Genomic DNA, 21,907 nt, shown 5'->3' on the forward strand with positions numbered 1-21,907 from the left:
CTTGCAGCAACTGAGGCATGCTTGCTTTGAGGAATTCAGAAGGTTTTCCGAGTGGATCGTTTCAGACTGAAAGATGCAGGGCAAAAGAGTCTGATCTTTAGATTAGGAGCAACAACAAAAAATAAGCCGCCTAAACCACAACAAAGATTCAATAAGCATGATTACTGAAAGGAATATAACTTTTATTACAAATTCAAAGTCTTATTATATAGAAATTCAGCCCCCAAACCCCCTAAAAATCCCCTTGAAAGAACTACTTGAAGAGTACAATAGCAAGCAGACTCCTTACTCCCCAAACCCTAAACCTACACTTGTGAACTACAATTGCTTCACAAGTGTATTAACTATGGCGATAGTGGATCGTTGTAATTGGTAAAGAGAGAGCAACAAGTTGCCCGATTTTAAACAACCTTAGAAGAGAGGCAACCTCGATGGGAAACGGACATGCATCCACTGTCGCTCATATGAAGCTATGTGTTCCCATCCAATCTCTTCAATCAAGGAGAGCTTAAGATCATACAATTTCTTCTTCGGAGGTTGCCCGTCTTCATTGATGATGTCATTCAACACCTGATGCACCACAATGACAACCACAAGTAAATTAACTATTGGAATTATAATTTCAATAAAATTGAATTTTTTCAAGCACATTATCATTTTTATTAAAACCAACCATAGCATTGTTAACCAGAGAGGACAAACTGTCTCTCCAAAAACCCCATACTCTAGAGGTGGCTACTGTTAATGAGCAGAAGCCTTTCCAGCAGGCATCTGCACCTACACCAAATAATTTGACTATCCTTCTGAAAGTTTCCAATCGGGATTTTCAAACTCCCATCTCAGTGACTGCCAAATTTCATATATTTATGCTCTTTCTCTTTAGCTGATGCTTAGCTTTGGTGGTGACATATGTGATCATTATCCATGAGGGTCTATATTCAATACTAATCCATCAATTTGGAGTTACAAGAAGGTACCTACTGATCTGGGGCTCTAAGGGTTTGTAGAGTAAGAAAGAAATGGATAAGGTTTCTGTTTGAAGGTGATTAAATATTTGCATGATCAAGTAAGCCCATGTCTTGCCAAGAATTGATGGATTTTAGATTTTTTCAAAGATGAGGGTAAATAGGAGTAAACTCCAGAGAGGCGATTGCAAATCCTTTTATGTACTCTACATGGGAGAGGACCATTTGCGGAGCTAAAGAAGAAGTATAGTGACCTATACATTAATGGAGAACCAAATAACAAGTACTACATTACAAGGAAAAATGGATTCCTACTTTAAAACACTTTGAGAGAGAGCAATGATGAGCAAAACAACATTATGATTATAACTTGGGAGGACGAAGATGAAGCTCAGAGTAGCAAGGGAGAAAATGATTCTTGAAATTATACTACTTGTGCTTAGCTGTAGTTATTAGGAATTTTCTTAGTCCTTAGAAAATAAAAGCCAGTTCCTTAGGATTAGAAACTGTAGTATTGCTTTGATTAAATTGTGACTAGTAGGTTATCGGGTTAACAGGTTTACTGGGTTACCATTGGTGTGTTTATTTCAAATAAGGAGTAATAGTATTCTAATAATAAAAGTTCTTTGATACTCTTTTGGATTTCAATTTACAATCAAATAATTTTGGGGGTGTTACAGTTCTATATATCAGAGATTGTTTTAATGTAATAACAGGTTAGGATGTCTCAAGGCAGGTTGGGATATTACACCCTGTTACGTGGATCCTACAAAACCATGTCCTAGCCAGGCCTGCCTCACAAAAGAATGTCAGCTGTAGCTGTTGTCCTACCTGGAAGTTGTGCGCAATCACTTATTCAAGAAAATTGTTAGAATAGTCTCTACTCTCTAGACTCTAGAAATGTCCAAAAGAATCGCTGCAGTCTGCCCTGTTCAATGACCCCTCTTTAGAAATGTGATGTCATCATGCTAGTTGAGTAGTTTCCTAAGACTATTTGAGCATTGAAGCGGAAAATCTATCTTAAAGGGACAAAAAAGAAAACTTGTATGAGTTGTATCCGACTGCAGTCTCAAATGAGGTGATCCAGTATCCTCAAAATGTTTTACTCTCTGAATTAGTTGATGAGATATTAGGGTCTTGACCTTTCAGTCCAATTGAGCCTATGAGTTGTTGGAGTGTTAGAATTTGACGATTAGAAATAGTTCAGTGTGAAGACATGGAAGACAAGTTCTTATGATCAACAGAAGATCAATTTGGTCCACATCTAATAATGGTTCAATCATAGTTCAGTTCAGATTATTGCAAAACCAATCCTTATTTTATTTATTTATTTTATTTATTTGAACATATTATTCACATGAACCAATTAGCTCTGAAATTAACTTATTTGAACTAATTGAAATTTACTTAGTGATTTGAACTTGGGTAACTATTACCCTTAATAGCTACAAATTTAACTCAATATCCCTAAACTTTATTTATCTGGGCTAGCACTAAACTTATCATCAAAACTTATTTTTCCTGAAATATGTGAAAAAAAGGTGAGGGCAACAGGACCTAAGTCCCATTAATTTTGTGATAATTGGGTTAAGATTAGGTCTGTTTCAGTCCAGGTCAAAACAGACACATACACAACCAACGAGAACGGATATTAAGCATATCTATGATCAAGAATTAGCAATATTAAAAATCAAACCTTCAGAGCTGTTCCCAGCCTTTTGGAACGCCTTTCTCGAATCACTGAGAGAGTTCCATATTTAGATGACTTCACATCAGCCCATTTTCTTAACTCCTTGTATGTTGCTTCAAATGAATTTTGATGGGATTCTGGAAGAGCTCCGACTTGATCACTAGCTAAATCCTCTGCTTTTCTTTCCGCCTGCAAGCTCAGATAAGCACCCTCTAGATTATATAGCTATTACATAAGGAAATTTGAATTTTGATAACCAACAAAAGTGCTGTCAATTACAAACTATGAAATTGAATTTAATAAAGAAATTTTGTTATATGCTTATGAAGGCATTTAAAGCACATTTGAAGAAACAAAATGGAGAAATATTTGACCTTCAATGATTCAATTTCAGATAAAGCTAATCCTTTCTGGTAAAGTGCCTCAGCTAACTGGTCTCGTGTTGTCTCCATTTGCTTCTTGGTTTTCTGCAACATATAACAATCATATTACCAACACTTCACATGATGGGGGGTAACCAAAATGCATAGAACCAATATAAAAGCACCAAGTAGAAAGGAATGAGGTAGCATATAAGTCAGAACCAAAGCATTAGAAATGCATGCAAGTGCTTCAACAATAGAAATGATAGGAACTGGGGGACAACCAACTACAAAGAAAACTAATAGGTTGTGTGGGTGATCCCAATAATGAAATACAATGTTTTTAGGGACAAAGTCCCATGAAAATCCATTGGCTACAACATCACAAATTCACAATATTCTTTAACTTTTATACTATGCTTTCATATTTACAATTGACAATTTCAACACAGCATACCTCTTCTTCTTCATCTTCAGGAACAATTTTCTGTGAAAGATATTTTGCCAGCTCGTCTCTGTCAATGCTATCAATAACCTCATCAGCTGCTTTAATAACCTACAATAGCAGCACAAAGATGGTCAAGCAATATATAAGAGCCAATATTTAATAGCAGAAACCTTTTAATATTTCAAATATACATGTTCAGTTTCCGCTAAGAGAATACACTATAGAAAATCTCCCCCTTCCCCTATGCTTATCCTTCCCAATAAAGGAATGGGGCAATAAATTGTATTCTCTTATGTAACTTTATATCATCCACCAATACTTGTATCATTATTTTATATCATGTTATCACCAAATCATCACTCTTTTCATAGAAAATGAAAAACCACTGGGGGGAGGGGCTCCAACTGTTATACCCTGATAGTATTTTTCTCTCCTCTTAGTACCCCCACTCAGCATCCCATCTTACATGAACTAATGGATACCCCGTCCAGTCCAAAGTGATTGTATATGATAAATTTTCCCAAATCCTTCCTCTGTTCCCCTAATATTGCAACAAGGGGGCAAGACACGAAGTTTAAGATGAGGAGAGATATATAGAAATTAAAGACAAGGACCCATGTGATGAGGAGAGAGAGAGAGAGAGAGAGAGAAAGCATGTGCAAATATGGTAATGTTGCAATATTGGTGAAATTTTCTAAAATGGTAATTGTTGCAATATAAGGGGAACGGAGGAAGTATTAAGTATCGCAATTAATGAGTGGTTTACTAACTTTACTTCAAAACCAAACAATAACAGCGAAAAAGGGTGGAAAAATCAAAAGATGGAAGTACACTATCAATGTAGGAGTATAATCAAATCCCTATAATGCATTTAGGCAGCACTTTAGGTTGTTCAAATGAGCACAAACAGTTCCTCAACTACTCTTGATAGAGAAACCTTTTCCAAAACACCCACAACCAAAGCAAGAGCTTTCTGCAAATAATAGATTTTTTTTTTTTTTAATTTAGCAACTTAAAATTTAAATATTCTTATACGGAGGGTATATTTTTAATGATAACGTAGAAGTTCCAAAAAAAAATTAACATAAAGACGACAGATGTAAAATCATGGTATATATTTCAATTCCTTAAAATTGACCAACAACATGGGCCTTATTAAGGGATGAAAAGAGTACTTATGACAGTTTAATAAAAACCTTGCATGGAAAAATGAGCATTCAAAACAAAAGCCAAGTCCAACAAAAAAGTTTACCTCTTCCAAATGGCAACATTTGTCCTCAATGTTATCTCGAGAAAGGATACCCTCCAAGATCTTAGCAAGTAATGGAGTGTACTTCGGATATTCAGACTGCCAAGCAACAGACACCATATAACATCTTATATTAACAAAGACCAAGACAATCACACCTTTGAGAAGCATCATTATGAAAAAGCTCCCAATAGCCCTAAACACATATCTACATAGACAGCAATCAATAGATTTTACCTTCAATGACATGGACAATTTTTTCCATTCCACACGTTCTTCAGCACTATGCAGTTTCAGGCTTGTTAAAACTTTTATCTTCGCATCTCTAACCTAATAAGTTGAAAGTTGAAGTAAGCAATAGTTTTAAAGTACCAGTGGGTATCATGTATGGACACAATTATTTTACATAGATACCTCTTCTTCAATCCGCTCAGCAACTTTCTTGTTAGTTGATATAGAAAGATCTGAGCCTTTATCTTCACCAGTCTGTCAGAGCAGGTAAGTACAGTAAAGTTAAGAGACGAAGTTAGACTTAATATGAGAATTTATTCGGTATTACACCACATAAATAAAATACATACAAAAAAATTTCATAATTTAAAATATATAAGAATAGTTAACAAACCTTATTGGGAGGGACCACATAGTATATCTGATAAGGAACAGGATTCTTTTCAGGGTCTCCTCCATTTTTCGCCTTGGAAGAAGATACTCTTCCATACGATATTGCCCCAACCAGCAATGATCCCTCAGGACAATTCTGCAACAATTGAGCTATGAGCAAATCCATTACATTATAATGGTACAAGCTACAAAGTCACAACTTTAAGAATACCTTCGGAAGTTTGTCCTTGGATGGAGGACCAACATAAAAAGCTTCTTCTGATCTGCAAACACATTACCAAAAACGATAAAGGAACCTAAAGGGGTTACTGGGAAATTAACATCTCAAATGAGAAAGCATACCCTGGAACCAAGATTGAAGACTGAAATTTATCATTTCCTGTAACATGGCCATCAGGTTGAGAATAAAAGCTTAATTGGATGACTTCCTGAATCAAAATAAAAACCAGAAGCAAGCATCTCAGACATAAGAACTCTTTAAGATGGCAAGCACCACATAGTGCAGCTATTGATGCTAGAATGACTAGAAAAAGGGCTCCAAAAGGAAGAGACAGAAAAACAATGTTACCTTGCTCTCCAAAGTCCTCTCGATAAAAATGACCAGAGTCTTCATTTTCTCCAATAGTTGTACGTTGTCATGCCTGAGCAAGAACAAAAACGACATGAGCAACAAATACACACTGCAGATATTATAATGTCAAATGATTTCAGCTCAAAAGACAAAAGTTTATGACCAAAAATTACAAATAATAATTGCAGCCCAAAAATGGACACTAACTCGTTACCTTAAGAATAACTGCAAGGTCAATTCACCCTTTGGCACACTTGCAGCTTCTGGATAGACATCACCCCAAGCATAAATACGCTAGACACATAAAGACCACACGAAAGGGGAGTAAATGTTGGGTTAACAAGACAAATGTCCAGATATTTGAAGCAAAGCCAATGAGCATTGATATAAAAATACACTTTGTAAATGACCATAGCTTCAAGTAGTAAAATAATACAGTACAAAAACCAAGGTTTTTATGTTAGTAACACTTACATTTATATCAGGAACCAAAAAAAAAAAAAAAAAAAAAAAAAGAGAAGTGATTTCTAGTAAAGAGAAAAGATAAAAACATAGCAAATAGACACACAACTAGAATTCTGACCTTGTTTGCATCTGAGATCATATAAAATTGAGACTCAAATTTTGTATCGTATACGCGATTATTGAGCAAAGGGATATAAGGCTTTATCTCAGCTCCATCCTCAAGTTTAAACTTGTAACTGTGGAGCAAAAAAGGCACAGTTACTAGAAAACAAATCAATTCAATGAAAACAGCTAATGGTGTGTATAAACTGATGTAAAACCCACGTTAATGTAAGAGCTAATATTTGCTTCCCCGATGGCAACCTGTCTCGATTTGTAGGGAGAGTTTGAAGTTTTGTCGCCACTGGTCGTAATGGAATTCTAACCTGCATATTACAAACTAATAATATCACATTTGAAATCATATTGTCGCTAACCTCAGTCTCTAGTTCTCTACGCCTTTGACAATCTTTACCTTCTTAAGAGTAGCTGAGGGGGCAAGTTTCTCAGATGATAGCAGACTTCCAACATCTATTCTTGTGGGAGCTTCACTCCCACCAAGAACTATTTCCTCATTTTTAATTTTGAAACCATGAAATGCAATCTGCGCATTTGCATCAACAGAAAAGTGTTATCCAGGATGATAATACTAAGACATCACCAAAACAATTTGATGTTATGGGAAAGCATACAGCTAAAGGTTAGACCTGTCCATCTTGATATTTACATTTAATTTCAATTTTTTTTTAATTATCATTTTTTTAAAAAATGTTATGGTGTTTTTGCAGCTCTGCCAAAGCTTTTTACTTTTTATGCTGAGATAAGGACCCTTATGAGCAAAACTTGGATTATCAAATCGAGAAATGTCACATGCATGCATATTCTTGATACGAAATTCTGACGGAGGTAGAGAATACTGCTCCCCTCATTTTGGTGAGCAATCTTTCAAGTTTCATGGAGTTCACCAGAAACAAAGGTTTGAGGAATACAATACCATAAGTTTTTTATTTAGATAAAATACGAGGATAAATTATAGATGGAGAATAAGGAGATTAGTGAGAGTAGCGAGAGTCAGGGTAGTATCCAAGTTGGAGGAAGGGGTACAATTGTCTTTTCAATTCTCAAAGTTCAAACACTAATTGAAGTGCTGCTCTAACCAGTGGTTTCAAATAAGCATTTTGGAGCCAATCCACAGTTTGAAACCGCTCACTACCAAACACAATAATTAGAAGATATCAGTGATCAATCCACAGTTAACCAAATAAAGTCTTGAAATTTGGGTTATCTTGTTTTGGGAACAATTAAGATCAAATTTGGGCGATTGGTATGAGTTATTTTTGCTGGGAGTACTTTATTTGGAGATGGTCAATCTATCTCTTTCATAAACATGAGATGAGGATAGGAAGAGTGAGGGTACTCCAGTGGAGTTGGCTGTTTCAAGCACATATTCAATCTCTGGTAGTACCTGCATATTCCATATGACCAAAATCGACAATACCTCACAAAAATGATTACAACTTGACTTGTTTACATAATGTATTCATAGGCAATAATCAAGGTATAATCTTGAGAATGAATGCCAAGGTCCAGGAAGAAATTTTAAAGCATAAATACTATAGTACTTGCAAAGATAAGAATAATAGTTATTGTACCTCAAAGTCCACAGTTGTTAATTCCTGACTTCCTGTTCCACTAGACCAAAATTGAGCTATAGCCAATTCAATTGTCTTGCCACCCTCTACAGCAAAGGAAAATGTCTGAGCTGATGGAGATGAGAATGTGACCACACTCTCTGTTTTCATATATCTTTTCAAGGGAGAAAGCTGCAAACACATTGAACCAGATATAAATTACAAATAGGTTTTTGGATTCTGAAAAAGGACACAGATCAAATAGTTCAGACACCATTTCTCCAAACCTGTACAGCATCAACAAAAAATCTACGAGATGTATCAAATCCAGATGTACGCATAGTTGCCTCAATCCACGTAGCACCATGTGGTACTTCAATATATTTCCGCTCTATATGACCTAGCGAAATGTGAAAAGAAAATACAAATAAAGAGTTAAAAGGATGCAGAAGTGTTTGAAAAGCTTCAAGCACATGTAGAAGGGATAATAAAGTTGCATCCACCAAATTATTATTTCCATCAAGAAAGATATGGAGTATTAACATACAATGGAAATCAGTGAATCACCACCTACATGAGAGTTACTGCTAAGTCTAGGAAGAGCAACATGTACATATTCTTACCTTAACCATGTCATAAAGCAGACACTAGTCAAAAGACTCCAAAAAGTACATAAAAAAGAAGATAAAGAAAATCTAGTAGTAACAGAAATAGACATCTTTGCCACCTCTATGTTAATGAAACTCCTGTATATGCCAGCACCTGCTTAAGTAGTGAACACTCTTCATGATAAAGCAGTCCTTTTCAGTGAACTTTTCTTTGGTACTCCCATGAAGTTTACAACACATTAAAAACCACAGTACTCACTCCTGGATACTTTGTCTTTGTCTTAATACAATCTGAAACCTACAGAAGTCCTCCAACATATGGCCCTTAGTGTGAACTTGTTGCTTAAAATTTGAAGGTAAATACACACAATTGGTAACAGGTACATTGCCCATAATTATTCTAAAAAAACTCATTCAAAAATCACAACAAACAGAAAACAATCCCAACTTGATGTGATATAACTCAATTTTGAAGCATACTTTCCTCAATATCCCAACTAAGCATCCTACCACAAGTCTTTGCACCTCATAATTGTCCCTCTAATAAAGTACTTCCTTTATCTCAATATTCTAGCCCCTAACTTACGACCGACTTTATAAGAAGGCAAACATAAAGGAATACACAAACGCATGAATTATCATATAGTTTAGAGTACATAGTACAAGAGGCAGGCTCAATAAGCTCAAAGACATTCATTTACAGACATCAACTAACTTCGGGACATCCACAAAAATTGAAGAAGCAATACATTGGGCCAGAGGGATGATACACAATTAAAATCCTCTCAAGCACCTTCAACAAATCATTCAACCCATCTAAGTAAAGGGGAAAAGAGCCGAAAGACAACACTTCGATCTCCCTTTACAAAAATGAAATATTCACTCATAGATAACCTGCTTATAAGGAAATAGAATTGGTTGTCAGAATTTCTTATTATCAGCTTCTTATAAGTTTATGGAGTAGATTGAGCAACTAAGAGATAATGGTTGGCAAGGGAAGACAACAAAGCAATTCAAGCTTTGTTAAAACAACAAGTCAAGTTCGACTCAATTCATTTTCAATTAAAAACTCAATTCAATCCTGCTCACAACTATTCACAAGTAACTTGCCAGATTGTTTGACTCAAAATCAATCCTAGTTGATCCTGCATCCAGATTATTGCAATAATGATAACTTCCAAAATGTCACTCAAGTTCTTATTTAAATGATCTTGGGATTATTCTAATGTTTATGATGTTATTGTCATCTAGTTGAATGTTACTTTGCAAGATATGCCTCAAGCTATCAATGGTAATGCAACTTTACCCTAAACTGGTAATGATTAAATCATACAAACTTAGTACCATAACTCCCCTTTAATTACCACCTATGAAAAGGGTCAACAACGCGCGTATTTTAGCCAAGATTTTTTCCAATTTGCTTAAGCCAGCTAATATCAACTCGGTATCTTTGGTGCAGCTTTTGGATAGCTTTCTTATACGATGAATCCCAAACCAAATCACAGCATGAGATTACAAGATATAATTAAATAATTGGCTACAACTGGTCATCTAGATTACTTTCGTGATAAAGCTGCAAAACCTGCGCCTGGTTGTATTAAGAATACATTCGAGTTTATAAATTTTAAAAAAAAAAAAAAAAAACAGTCTTGTTCAGATTCTATATTGTGCATCTGTAAGATGCAGTCAATCGACTTCAACAAATCAAATGCTAATACCACAGGAAAATAATGTTTGACCAGCTCAAGCACTAGCACAAGAGAGAGAATTTTGACAGGTAACCAAGGATGGGCAGGGAAAACGAGAATGAAGAGAGAACGATACCTGGACAAAATTGCATGCCTGCAAAAGAAATCAGTGGTGGACTATTCACCACAGCCATAGGCTTTGTAATGGTCACTGGAATTCTGAAAAGAGGCCCACGCCAAGGTGCTTTGCTATCAATTCCATAGACTTCATAATAATGTAACCCACTTTCAAGATTTGTGGGATCAACAATTACACTGTAGGAAAAAAGATATTCCAGCTTACAAACATAGTTGTAGAATCACACTGATAACAAATGCATAAAGCTTAAGAGTAAATAAAGATGAGCTGGCTGATAACAATAGAACAAAATAATCCACAAGAAATTTGAAGGGCAAGGAGCTCATTCTGTAACCTAGCCTTTCATTAGGCTACACAAGTCAACCCCTGCCCCACAAACCAAAAAAAAAAAACACAGCTCTATTTGAAATTTCAAATCTCACACTTGCACACACACACACCGGCTAGATAGCTACTAAAGAGGTAAAGCAGCTCTTTTTAAAATTCAAATCAATTAAGCTAAAAAATAACCCAACAGCACAATTTCAATGGCTGATGCTTCCAATAAAAGCGTGACATTTTTCAATCAACATCAACTTGACGAAAACCTCTAAATGAATACTACTCTAGAACTCTTTTCAAAACCTCTATTTGTAAACCCAACACTTTCTTGTCCAAAAATTCTTCAACTCTTGACCTACAAACATATACTACAGCAGAATACAACTTAAGCTCATATTAATAAAATAATAACACAGAGAGGTATGTCTCAGAAACTCTAATTGTTTATAATGCATATAGATGCAATAGAAAGGAAGGGGGGAAATCACTATTATAACAAAACAGAGTTGGCAGTTATACAAGAAACTGAAGTGAAAGAAGAGGATAAAAAGGAACCCAAGGGGGAGGAGAGATCCAAGGATGAAGATAGACACTAACTTGAAACTACGCCCATTATGAGTTAGGAAAAGATACTCTGGAGCCCTGACAACGGTAGTGTCGCTGGAATGCAACTCAATACACTCCTCAAAGGGAACTAAATCATCTAACTTACTCGCATCTTCGTGAAATTTCGGAGCAACTTGAACTGTCCACTGTTAAGAGCACGGTATTAGATCCTAAGTTAAGCATATGCAAATTAACTATAGAGATTATAAGTCTGAAACATGCCAATACATTTGGAATAATCCAAGCTAGCTAGGAAAAGTCTATTCCACTGGGATGCATTAAAACTTAAGAAGAAATAATAAAATAGCTATTAGCAATTTGGTGATTAATAGAGTAAGAAACAAAAGTTGACCACTATAATAAAACTCTAACCAATTTTTGTCACTTATTCATTTTGGGGTGTCCCACATAATCAATAACACAAAAAAAAAATAAAAAAAAAAATAAAAATAAAAAATCAATATTAAAATTGAGTTACCTTATCATATTCTACAATTAATCAAAGGAGTAAATTTTTAAGTGTAATAAGAGTTTAATCAATAGTTTTAAGTGTAATAAGAGTTTAATCAACAGAAGAAGAAGAAGAAGAAGCCACATTGTCCTCACTGCATCCCAGGCAATGAAGTTGGCGTCTCATTACATCTCAGGCCTGGCATATCCAGATACCCCAGATTTTAAACCCAATATGAAACTAAACTGATAATAGCTTTAGACCTGCCAAAGGCAAGATTCATGCTAGGTGGTGAAAATTATAACATATACCAGAGTGATGATCATGTCAATTAAAAAGCCCATCAAACTACAACTCTAGTCCATTTTTGCTCACCTCTGCAGCCTGTTGGCAAGCACTAGCCTCTCTCAAGTAGACACCTCGGTATGTGGGTGCTGCAAGAAATTGTGGATAATGCATAAGAAGTGAAGGACATGTACAGATATCAAAAGTTTAGCATCACAAAGCCAATCACAGTACCCAGCCATGCTTTAGTCACTGCAAACATAAATACATCCCGCCACTTATTCTAGTTATGCTTCAGTCTAAAAAGGTGAAATTAGGCTTTTGGTACAAACTGAAGTATAGCGAATATATTACTTAACCAGCACAGAAGTTACCATAAATATAACAAAACCAAAAAAGTTGTTAACAGTTAAATTACAAATAAATTGTAATCTATCAAGTGCATGTGTCATACATGCTAATTAGTAGGCAGTTGGATTAGTAATGCACGGAAATGAAGAGCTGGCATGGTTTGTCAGGTGGTATCAGTGACAAAGCAAATAAACTTCCAAAAAATCAGACGCATAAATTAAACTTTTGATAAGTCAATGGAAGGCGCCTAGATATATTTAGCACCAGAAAGGTAGAAATAACAATACACCAACGAATCAAACACTCTTGTTCTTCCAAAGTTTGGTTGGAGTCGCATTAATAATTGTAGGCACAACATTCAAGGACTTGTATTGTGCTTGTCAAGGCTTCATGGCCCCTAGAAGAGTACGTGCATTGTCAAGGAGTGGTGAACTGGTGAATGTGGTGATGCAATCAGTGGTGCCAAGCATACAGCGGAAAGAAGACAAAAGAATACATTGTAATTTGTGACAAGAGTGACGCAGGCATGTATTGTAGGTGGGAGCAAAAAGAAACTCAACCCTAATAGCAAAAGTCGGTCGAACAGCTATATATATATATACATGTAATACATCTAATTAAAAAGGGGAGGTTTTAAATTCAAGAAAACAACCCACATCAAACTTTGATAGGACAAGGAGATAACCTCAGACTATGTCTTATGCACCAGACCTTCCACGATTTGGACAAACTAGTAATTTCTAGTTTTAGCTTTCATACAAATTAAACTTTTTTTCATAAAATTTTAGACCTTCTTAGAAGTCAATAAATTAATCTCAAGATTGTTAAATAATTCCCAGATTAATGAATAAAATGATTGCCAGATTAATGAATAAAAAAATTGAAGATAAGTAAATGTCACATCTAATACTTTGTATAACTTATCACAGTCCTTTTGAAATGTGGGATAGATTAATTCGCAAACTTTTGAAGGAGCAGAAAATTGGGAAGAAATAATAAGGAGACTTACTTGACTTTCCAGATAAATTGACTTTAACTTCATACCAAACAGAGGGAATGTCACTCAATTGTCTAAAATATTCCAATGCCCTGAAGAAAAAGAGATTTGTAATACATATTTGAGTTCATAGCAATAACTATAATTAATAAAAATCGCAGATATATGCTGGAGACACTAACTTGTCAACTTGCATAAGCCCCATCCCTGTGGTTAGTCTCTCCTCTGGTGAACTACTTATGGGAGCACATGTATTTTCAATAGCCTTCCTCACATCATATGGACTAACGTGAATGCCCTCGGCCTGAAGACAGCAGAATATTCAAGGAGAAATTAGTAAAGTGGTAAACAAACCCTCGCAAAATGACTAGTAAGCTAACTAATGCGTGCTAGGGACCTTCATTGCGCTGATGAGTAATGCAACTCCACCACATGCACAAGGAGATGACATTGATGTTCCATTCATGAGCATTCGGCACTGAAGGGTCCATGTTGGAACAGGAGCTACAGCCCCTCCTGGAGCACTTACAGACACACCAAGATCTCCATCTGCAGTTGGCCCTCGACTAGACCTGGATCACATTCATCCAATCATACCTTTAAATACTTCATTTACAATATATCCGAACAATTACAGATCATTCATGTTGTTGACATCAGACACAATACATTTACAGCTATTTTAGGAAAGTGCATGTAATCATTGGATCATACCATGTGTACTCCAGCCCTTCATTTGGAGGTTCAACAACACAATGAGCTCCAGCTGCCATAGCAGGAGAAACATAAGCACCGATTCCAATTATGCTTGATGTGGTTCCCCCAGGTGCTCCTACAGTGCTCAAAGCTGGCCCCTCATTTCCAGCACTACTGATAAATACCAAGTGATGCTTATTGACAGCCTAGATTAGCAAACAAGGGCATCACACTTCATCAGAAGAGAGAATATATATGTCAGAGATATATGTTGATTAATGGCAGCTGAAATTCTTAATAAAGAACAGACGAATTGGAAAAACATAGTATCAAATAGCAATAGGTAGTAAAATAACCTCATTAACTAGATCGACAAAGCGACCATAATCTGGCAGTAAAGAAGCTTCACCATAGCTCATGTTGATAAGATCACATTTATGCTGCAAGGAACCAAATGGAAAGTCATTGATACTATCAAAAAGATTAAATGCAGCAGAAATTTACAGCCAGAAAGAAAAACAGCTAAGTAATTCCTAATTTTAAAGAGAGTCCCCATCTCTATGTGAAATAGAAACAATACAAACACAGGATTTAATTATACTTCTCCCAGAGTACTCTCTTGATCCACCCAAAAAATGAAAAGGGAATACAACAGTATGCAATTATAATGAATAACAACAATTTGTCCATCAAATGAGTAAGCTAGAGAAGAAACAAGAAAATTTATCTAGCTACTCATTATATTTGTTTTTTTTTTTTTTTTTTTTTTTTTTTTTTTCCAATCAAAAATGCAGAACACAAGCTATAGATCTCCCTTTTTCAAAAAGCTCACCTCCACAGCTGCAATTAGAGCTCGGGTTAAACCTGTCCCTGTCTCCATTGAACCTAAGCGAGCGTCACCAATTTTACAGGAAATTATCTGAGCTCCAGGTGCAACTCCGCTTAACAAGGGCTCCTATAGATAGCCAAATTTCACGTTGCTATTAGATGATGAAATGCAAGTGATACTAATGAGATAGAAAAAGGACACAACCTGGGGATGATAAGCAGTGGCAATCCCAGCAACATGAGTTCCATGAGGGGAGCAATCAGTTACAATGCTTAAAACATTCCCTTCTTCAAACACATTAGTCACAAATGAACAAGCATCTAGTTTGCTGAATATGCCATATTTCCTTTCAATCCTGTCATATCATCAGTAACATAGAGATATAAACTTTGATAGCTATAAGAATGATAATAATTTCAGGGTTGGAGGTTTAGCAGGATAGAGCAGTGGTTTTTGCTCCTTCAATGTGTGTTACTTTACACACACACGCAAAAAAAAAAAAAAAAAAAAAAAAAAAAACCCGGACTCTGGGCAAGATACTTTTTATCAGCTTTCTATTAGAAGACTCCTGGCCCTCTTAATGTGGTTAGAACACACATGATATAATCATATCAGACCAATACTACTACTACTACTGAGGATTGAATAGAGCAACTACTAGCAAATTGTCAATAACGTCAACACAACAAACAATAGGCAGAATCTACACAACCCCGAAAGGAGACAGCATATAAAAAATAATCAGACACTTACATAAGTGAGGATAAAAGATAAAGCACACTAGAAGGAGATGTGTTGGTTAATAAGTCAAATATACGTCCAGATTCAAAATTCTTGATAGCAAACTAACCTATAAAAAGGGCCAGTTTTTGACACACTCTTCTTTTGTGATAATTACTTTTTCTTCATAGGAAAAAGAATACAATATGACAGGAAAATCTTTTAAATCCTGACCTGTAGTTAGTGAGGGGAACAAAATCTGCGAGTTTTCCCTTGCCTGGTTCATCCTCAAGACTTTGAGTGTCAAGAGCAACCCTCCAAAACTCCCCATCATTCCATACAACAGCATCAATAACAGGTCCTTTGTCATCGTAGCTCTGGACCATAAATGTCAAGTTAAAATGAAAATGTCATGATTGAACATAAAATTAAAAAAAATAAATAAAAAAAAAAAAAACCCTAAGAGACCTTATACTTACATTAGCTTGCTTTTGTAGTAAGTCTACCCTGTTCTGGAGGTCTTCACGCAACCGTTTTAGGTGTGGATCTTCCACCTTAGCATGTTTCTGCAATAAGAGCTTTGAGAAGCTAACTTACACACAACTCCAAACTCAAATTTGCAATAGAGAAGAGGATGAAAGCACAGAAGAACTAAACGCATCTCAGTAAATGAAATTTATATAGCTGATTGACTACAGTTTATCATAGGTTTCAAAATGTCACAATAGCTTTTGGAAGCAAACTTAGATAGCTGTGAGAATCCCCAAATGGATTTTAAAATGACATATGAAATAAATCAGTATCCAAAAATCAAAGCATATGGAAATAAAATGACACAAACACAAAATGATTTTCCATGGAAGGAAATGTAACTAAGAAAATACCATGCTCTTTTTTTTTTTTTTTTTTTTTTTTTGGGGGGGGGGGGGGGGGTGTGGGGGGTGGTGTTAAGTGCCAACTGAAGTAATGGACAGCTGTTTATCATCTTTGATACAAAAATAAGAGCCTCCGCAGACTACAGCCCTGTCAAGATAAGAGAAACATACGCAGGGCGTAACAACTACAGACCAATCCTCTTTCAAGAATAAAGCATGTCTAACGAAAGAACCTGGTCAAATTCTGAGAGTTTCTCTACTGCATCAGAGATCGCTTCCTGATTTAATTCATCCCATTGTTTCCTTCTCTCTTTCTGTCCACAACAGAAATGCTTTTAAATATATGTTCTCTGCGGTCAGAAAAATAAAAAATTTATCATTCCAAAAAAATTGGGAAAAAGTTTCAATAGGCAACTACCTTCAGACGGGACGTCAGATCTTTAGTAAATAGCTCGTAAACCAGTTTATAACCCACATGCCACTCCCCAGAAGGATTTTTCCACGAGGAATTCACAACCAATGGTGCTCCTATTATATTTCCACCAGAATAAGAGAAATTGAATATTTCATCATAAAAGAGACTAATTGAATCCAAAGACTTCAACACACGATCCATCCTTGCTGGATGTGGGACAGTTCATGGTAGCAACGAACCTAAGTGACATTGTGAAGCCTATGATATACTGTAGTCACACAATAGCTTTATATAATAGATAATTAAACCAATTTGTGATAAATAGAACTTAAGGATACATGATTACCAGCTGGAAAAGGAGGGGATGACTAGGATGATGAAAAAGAATTTTTTTTTTTTTAAAAAAAAGGCCGAGAATTTTCTGACAATTTGAAATATCTTTAAATTCTAGAACAGAAAATAAATTGATACAATCAATATCAATGTAACCATTTAAATGATGTGGAAACTAGAATCAAAGATATTGAAGTTTCAGATCTATCCACAAGCAAAAAAAAATATAAATCATTGCATTACAAAGCTAATTTGTACTTCGTATATTTTCTACAAGGTTAAGAAAATGCTACAAGCTCATGTATTTGCACCATTATCACATGATCAAAGCACAATGTCTTGTGCCCCAAAATATCTTGAGTGTTGTTCACAACTTTGAAGTCATCCATCCAAAGAATAGAAGGATGCACTGTCCATGAACAATCCACAAGGCAAATGTCACGTAGAGAAATTGAGCTAATGTATGCTATGTCTGATTAGAATGACAATGTGGTTTCTTTTCTTCAAAACACACAAGTGCACGTGTACATACACACACTAGGATTAAAACCCGTTGGTACAATGACTACAATCCACAAATATGTTATTTTAACCAGTACATATTAAATGGAGTGAATGAATTACACACATTAGCCAACCAGAACCTATTTGATAGTATCGCAAAATAGCCAACCTGAAGCTCCGCAAATACAGCCATCTGCGTCAGCCTTTACCACAGTTGATGTGTCAACATCCCCGCTACCAGTACTAAAATTATGTAAGGAAAATGTACATTTCATTAGCTACATTCCAAAAAGAAAAATGCAAATTATCATCAATTTTTTTTAATTTTGTAAATTTTTATTAAATATAATAAAAACCTGTTGAATATTTAAGAACAGAATCGCACAACAAATGAAATCAACTAAATACATAGCACTCAAATTCTCAAATATTGGCAACAGTGCCAACTGCCAACCTTAGCCTCTCACTTACTGCCCTAACTTTAGTTGTATTAGAAAGTCACAAAAAGCAAAAAGTGAAACGAAAGGGGAAAAGAAAACCACTATAAATATATCCTCATTCACATTATGAGAAATTAGATATACCAGTCAAGGACATCTAGAACTTTTGGCTTCCCATCCGAAGTTACTTGTAACGCAGCAGCAGCCGGATCCACCCCCGAATCTAATCATAGAGACATAGACAATAATTCAATATCAATAAATGAAAATGGCGGTAATCAAGCAGATAATTTAATTATAACCAATTCCTGCACTCCTGAGTCCTGACTACAAACCTACACCAATAATTGGCAATTAATCAATTTGCATCATGATTGGAAAGCTATGGAATATCATGTAATAAAAAAACAAAACCACCACAAACTTCACAGATAGTCCATCCAAGAATAAAGTCAAATATACTCCTTCCATCCCAATTTAATAAGCTCCTTTTTATTTGGAAGTCCCATACTATTCATATCAATTTAAAACAATATTACGCTTACATAGTACATTTTTCACAAGATTTGGTCCATAGGTTCATAATAAGATGCTTACTCTTAGAATAGCACCTGATATTTCTAGACTTCTAGTTAGTTTCCAAGAAATGACATCTAACTAGAGTTTTTAAACAGAGACGGAAGGAATACTATTTTGGGATGTCCAAAAAAGTTACTTTTATCTCCTTTTTAGATTTGTTAATGGCTTATAACTAAACTTTCCAAATGCCTCCTACTTAACCGAACAACATGTACAGTGTAAGAATGGTTCAACAATAATTGTTGTACTCATAGTAAATTCATCACAGAGAGAGTTGTGATAATAGTAGTACTTAATTCCCGTTTCAAATTATTTGCAACGATTAGACATTTTAAATATACATAAATACTACCTCCGTTTCAAATTATTTGCAACGATTAGACATTTTTCCTCTCTTCTAGGTAATACATACAATAATAAACTTGAGCTTAATTGTACGAGGGGTTGTGATAATAGTAGTACTTAGTTCCCTGTACATCCACTTATTCACAAAAACTAAGTTCAAATTAGGTTGATAAAGTGGAAATTAGTTCACCAATTTCAATTTACAACTAAAATAAGTTCTAATAACTTCGGATCAGTTCAAGTTAGATCAAATAAGTTCACATAAGTAAAAATGCGGCAAACGGAACACAACACACTCTTATTGTAAGAGTAAAGAGTAATACAATAATTAGCAATAGAATTTCAATTATTTTCCTTCTCCAAATCATAATCAACTTTCTGAAAATAAATAAATAAACAGTTAATGATTTCAAATTTCAGCAATCCGAAAAAGAAAAAAAAAAAAAAAAAAAAAAACATCATTTCACTAAAAAGCAACCAAATAAATTCATTATAAATCAAATGACATGATCAATCATCATTTGATAATCAAGTACTTAGTCTAATCAAATCTTCATGCATCAAAAATTCAATAGAAAACAAAAAAAAAAAAAAAAAGAGGAGAGAGAAAATAGTAGAAGAAGAAATACCGAAAATAGCAATAAGGACGCCGCGACCGTCATATTGAGGATTAGCGTCGAGAAACTTATCGGCGGCGATCTCACGTTTGGGCATGAGAGAAGCAAGAAAAGAGGCCTGAGTATGCTTATAATTACGAAGATTGCCACCAGAGGCTGCTTCAATGGAGGACGAACAAGAAGCAGGCATTGCCCTAAAAATTCTAGTGTTGTTGAATTTTCTCTCTCCTAAATTTCTGGGTTTTGATTCTGAAAATGGTGGAGATTTTAAGGAAGGAGGAGTTTGTGATAGTTTACTACGAGTAGAGGTAGTGAAAATAGTGGGAGTACAAGTCAGCCATGATTGATTTTGCATTTATGGTGGAAGGGTGGTTTGGTAATTTTGGTGGGGTGGTTAGTAGTGGTTTTCAGGGTGGTGACAGGTGCTGGATGGTGGTAAACGCCACCTAAAGCTGGATTAGCCAATTAGATGATTTTTCTTTTTTTTTTTGGATTGAGTTTTTTTGGTCTTGAGATGTGTGAAATTATGAATTTGTCCTTTTGTGTGTGTCATTTGTGTTTCTGAAATGGTCTTTTTGGGCTTTGGATGTTTGACTTGCAATTTTGGTTTCGGCTACTCTTGCTCAATTCGGGTCACAAGCAACGTTAACGAATTCATTCGGTCATTCCTACAAAAAAAAAAAAAAAAAAAAAAAAAAAAAAAAAACCTAATAATCATAATCTTAAGATAAGATTTTAAGGTAGATTATTAAGTATTTTACGGGCATGTTCTCTTCAGCTATTCTCTTAAGGTAAGATCTTAAAGTTTGTCAAAGGGAGCGAAATTCTCATATTGATAGGGTACTTGGGGATATTCTTTGCTACTTGTACTAGTTTTAAATCTGTTTTGTGGTCTCATGTTAAGCGGGATGGTAATTGTGTTGCTCACAATCTTGCCAAGTTTCTCCTGTGTGGTGTCGAACAAACTTGGGTGGATCATTACCCCCAAGATATTGCCCCATATGTACTCATGGACTCACTTGCTATTAATTATTGATATGCCCGTGTTTGTTTCACAAAAAAAAAAAAAAAAAAAAAAAAAAGTATTTTACGGACATGTTCTCTTCAGCTTATTTTCAATTCAACTCAACTCAATTCCTAATTTTCTTCCCTCATAAAATGTTCGTTCTGTTCAGTAAATGAGAACAAACCTTAATTTTAATTTATTTCTTAATCCTGTAACTAACTAGTAATTTTATCATAATATAAAATGAATAAGTCATTAAACAAAGAAAGATCCTAATAACTAAAACTTTTAAACCTAAAAATTTCCAAGTGAAAGATTAGGTTGTAAGAAAACACACTATGAATCTTCACCATATTAGATGATTGCTTCCGCATCAAGTTTTTCTTGATTAGTCTTATTTTAATGAGTAGGACCTTAAAACAGTGATGCAATGGAGAATACAACTCTATGTCCAATAACAATATTGATAGTGCGGTATATGAGCCGTGTGAAATTTATACGCTAATGGGTCTATTTAGCCTGATTTAACTTGATTTATCATAGTTATCAATAATATATAATGTGATTTTTTGAGACATTTAAAAGAGGGGGATTAGAGCACTATGTACTTGTATTCAAACTAATAAGACTAAATCGTACAACATCTGTACATGAGAAAACAACGAAAGCAATGTACATGTGAATAACAACGAAAGCAAAATATTCTAGGCAGAAATTACTATACAAACAGAATAAAAGAATATATTCTGCCAGAATTAATCAAAGTAAAATCAAAAGATAGACTAATGAATGCAAGATAACCGTGTATATTGCTTGTGGAACAGAATCTATCAAAGAGCATCCTTAATAACATCAGATAAATAAATGCATTTCTTGCATTATTTGAAGCCTTCACTAGTACTTTGCTCAACTTAGGAGTTGGAACTTGTAACACTATATGTTTAGTATACATGCCATGCCATTTATATTCAATTCGTTCAAATCGGTACACAAAAGAATCCAACGCAATTCACTAGTGTTATGGGTACAAAATACAAATAGATCTTTACGAAGAAGTC

At 35.0% G+C, this 21,907-nt stretch overlaps 1 protein-coding gene across 1 annotated transcript; it reads right to left on the reverse strand.

The window, feature by feature from the left end:
- Positions 1 to 74: 74 nt before the first annotated feature.
- LOC145631513 (tripeptidyl-peptidase 2-like) lies at positions 75 to 20,372 on the reverse strand. Its single transcript, XM_081683613.1, has 34 exons — positions 19,856 to 20,372; positions 18,447 to 18,525; positions 18,032 to 18,105; positions 17,029 to 17,138; positions 16,844 to 16,924; positions 16,215 to 16,301; positions 15,970 to 16,112; positions 15,220 to 15,370; positions 15,019 to 15,141; positions 14,543 to 14,626; positions 14,205 to 14,392; positions 13,888 to 14,062; positions 13,673 to 13,794; positions 13,503 to 13,582; positions 12,233 to 12,291; positions 11,398 to 11,552; positions 10,477 to 10,655; positions 8,332 to 8,444; positions 8,066 to 8,236; positions 6,889 to 7,017; positions 6,699 to 6,799; positions 6,493 to 6,610; positions 6,124 to 6,203; positions 5,907 to 5,979; positions 5,681 to 5,766; positions 5,550 to 5,601; positions 5,340 to 5,474; positions 5,129 to 5,200; positions 4,952 to 5,044; positions 4,718 to 4,813; positions 3,475 to 3,573; positions 3,030 to 3,122; positions 2,662 to 2,844; positions 75 to 570 (listed from the first exon to the last, which is right to left on the reverse strand). The coding sequence occupies exons 1-34, from the start codon at positions 20,196 to 20,198 to the stop codon at positions 412 to 414; spliced, it is 4,086 nt and encodes a 1,361-aa protein (XP_081539739.1). The 5' UTR covers positions 20,199 to 20,372; the 3' UTR covers positions 75 to 411.
- Positions 20,373 to 21,907: the final 1,535 nt, after the last annotated feature.

This window comes from Chenopodium album, chromosome 5 (genome assembly GCF_948465745.1).
Source record: "Chenopodium album chromosome 5, dcCheAlbu1.1, whole genome shotgun sequence".
Taxonomy (NCBI): domain Eukaryota; kingdom Viridiplantae; phylum Streptophyta; class Magnoliopsida; order Caryophyllales; family Amaranthaceae; genus Chenopodium; species Chenopodium album.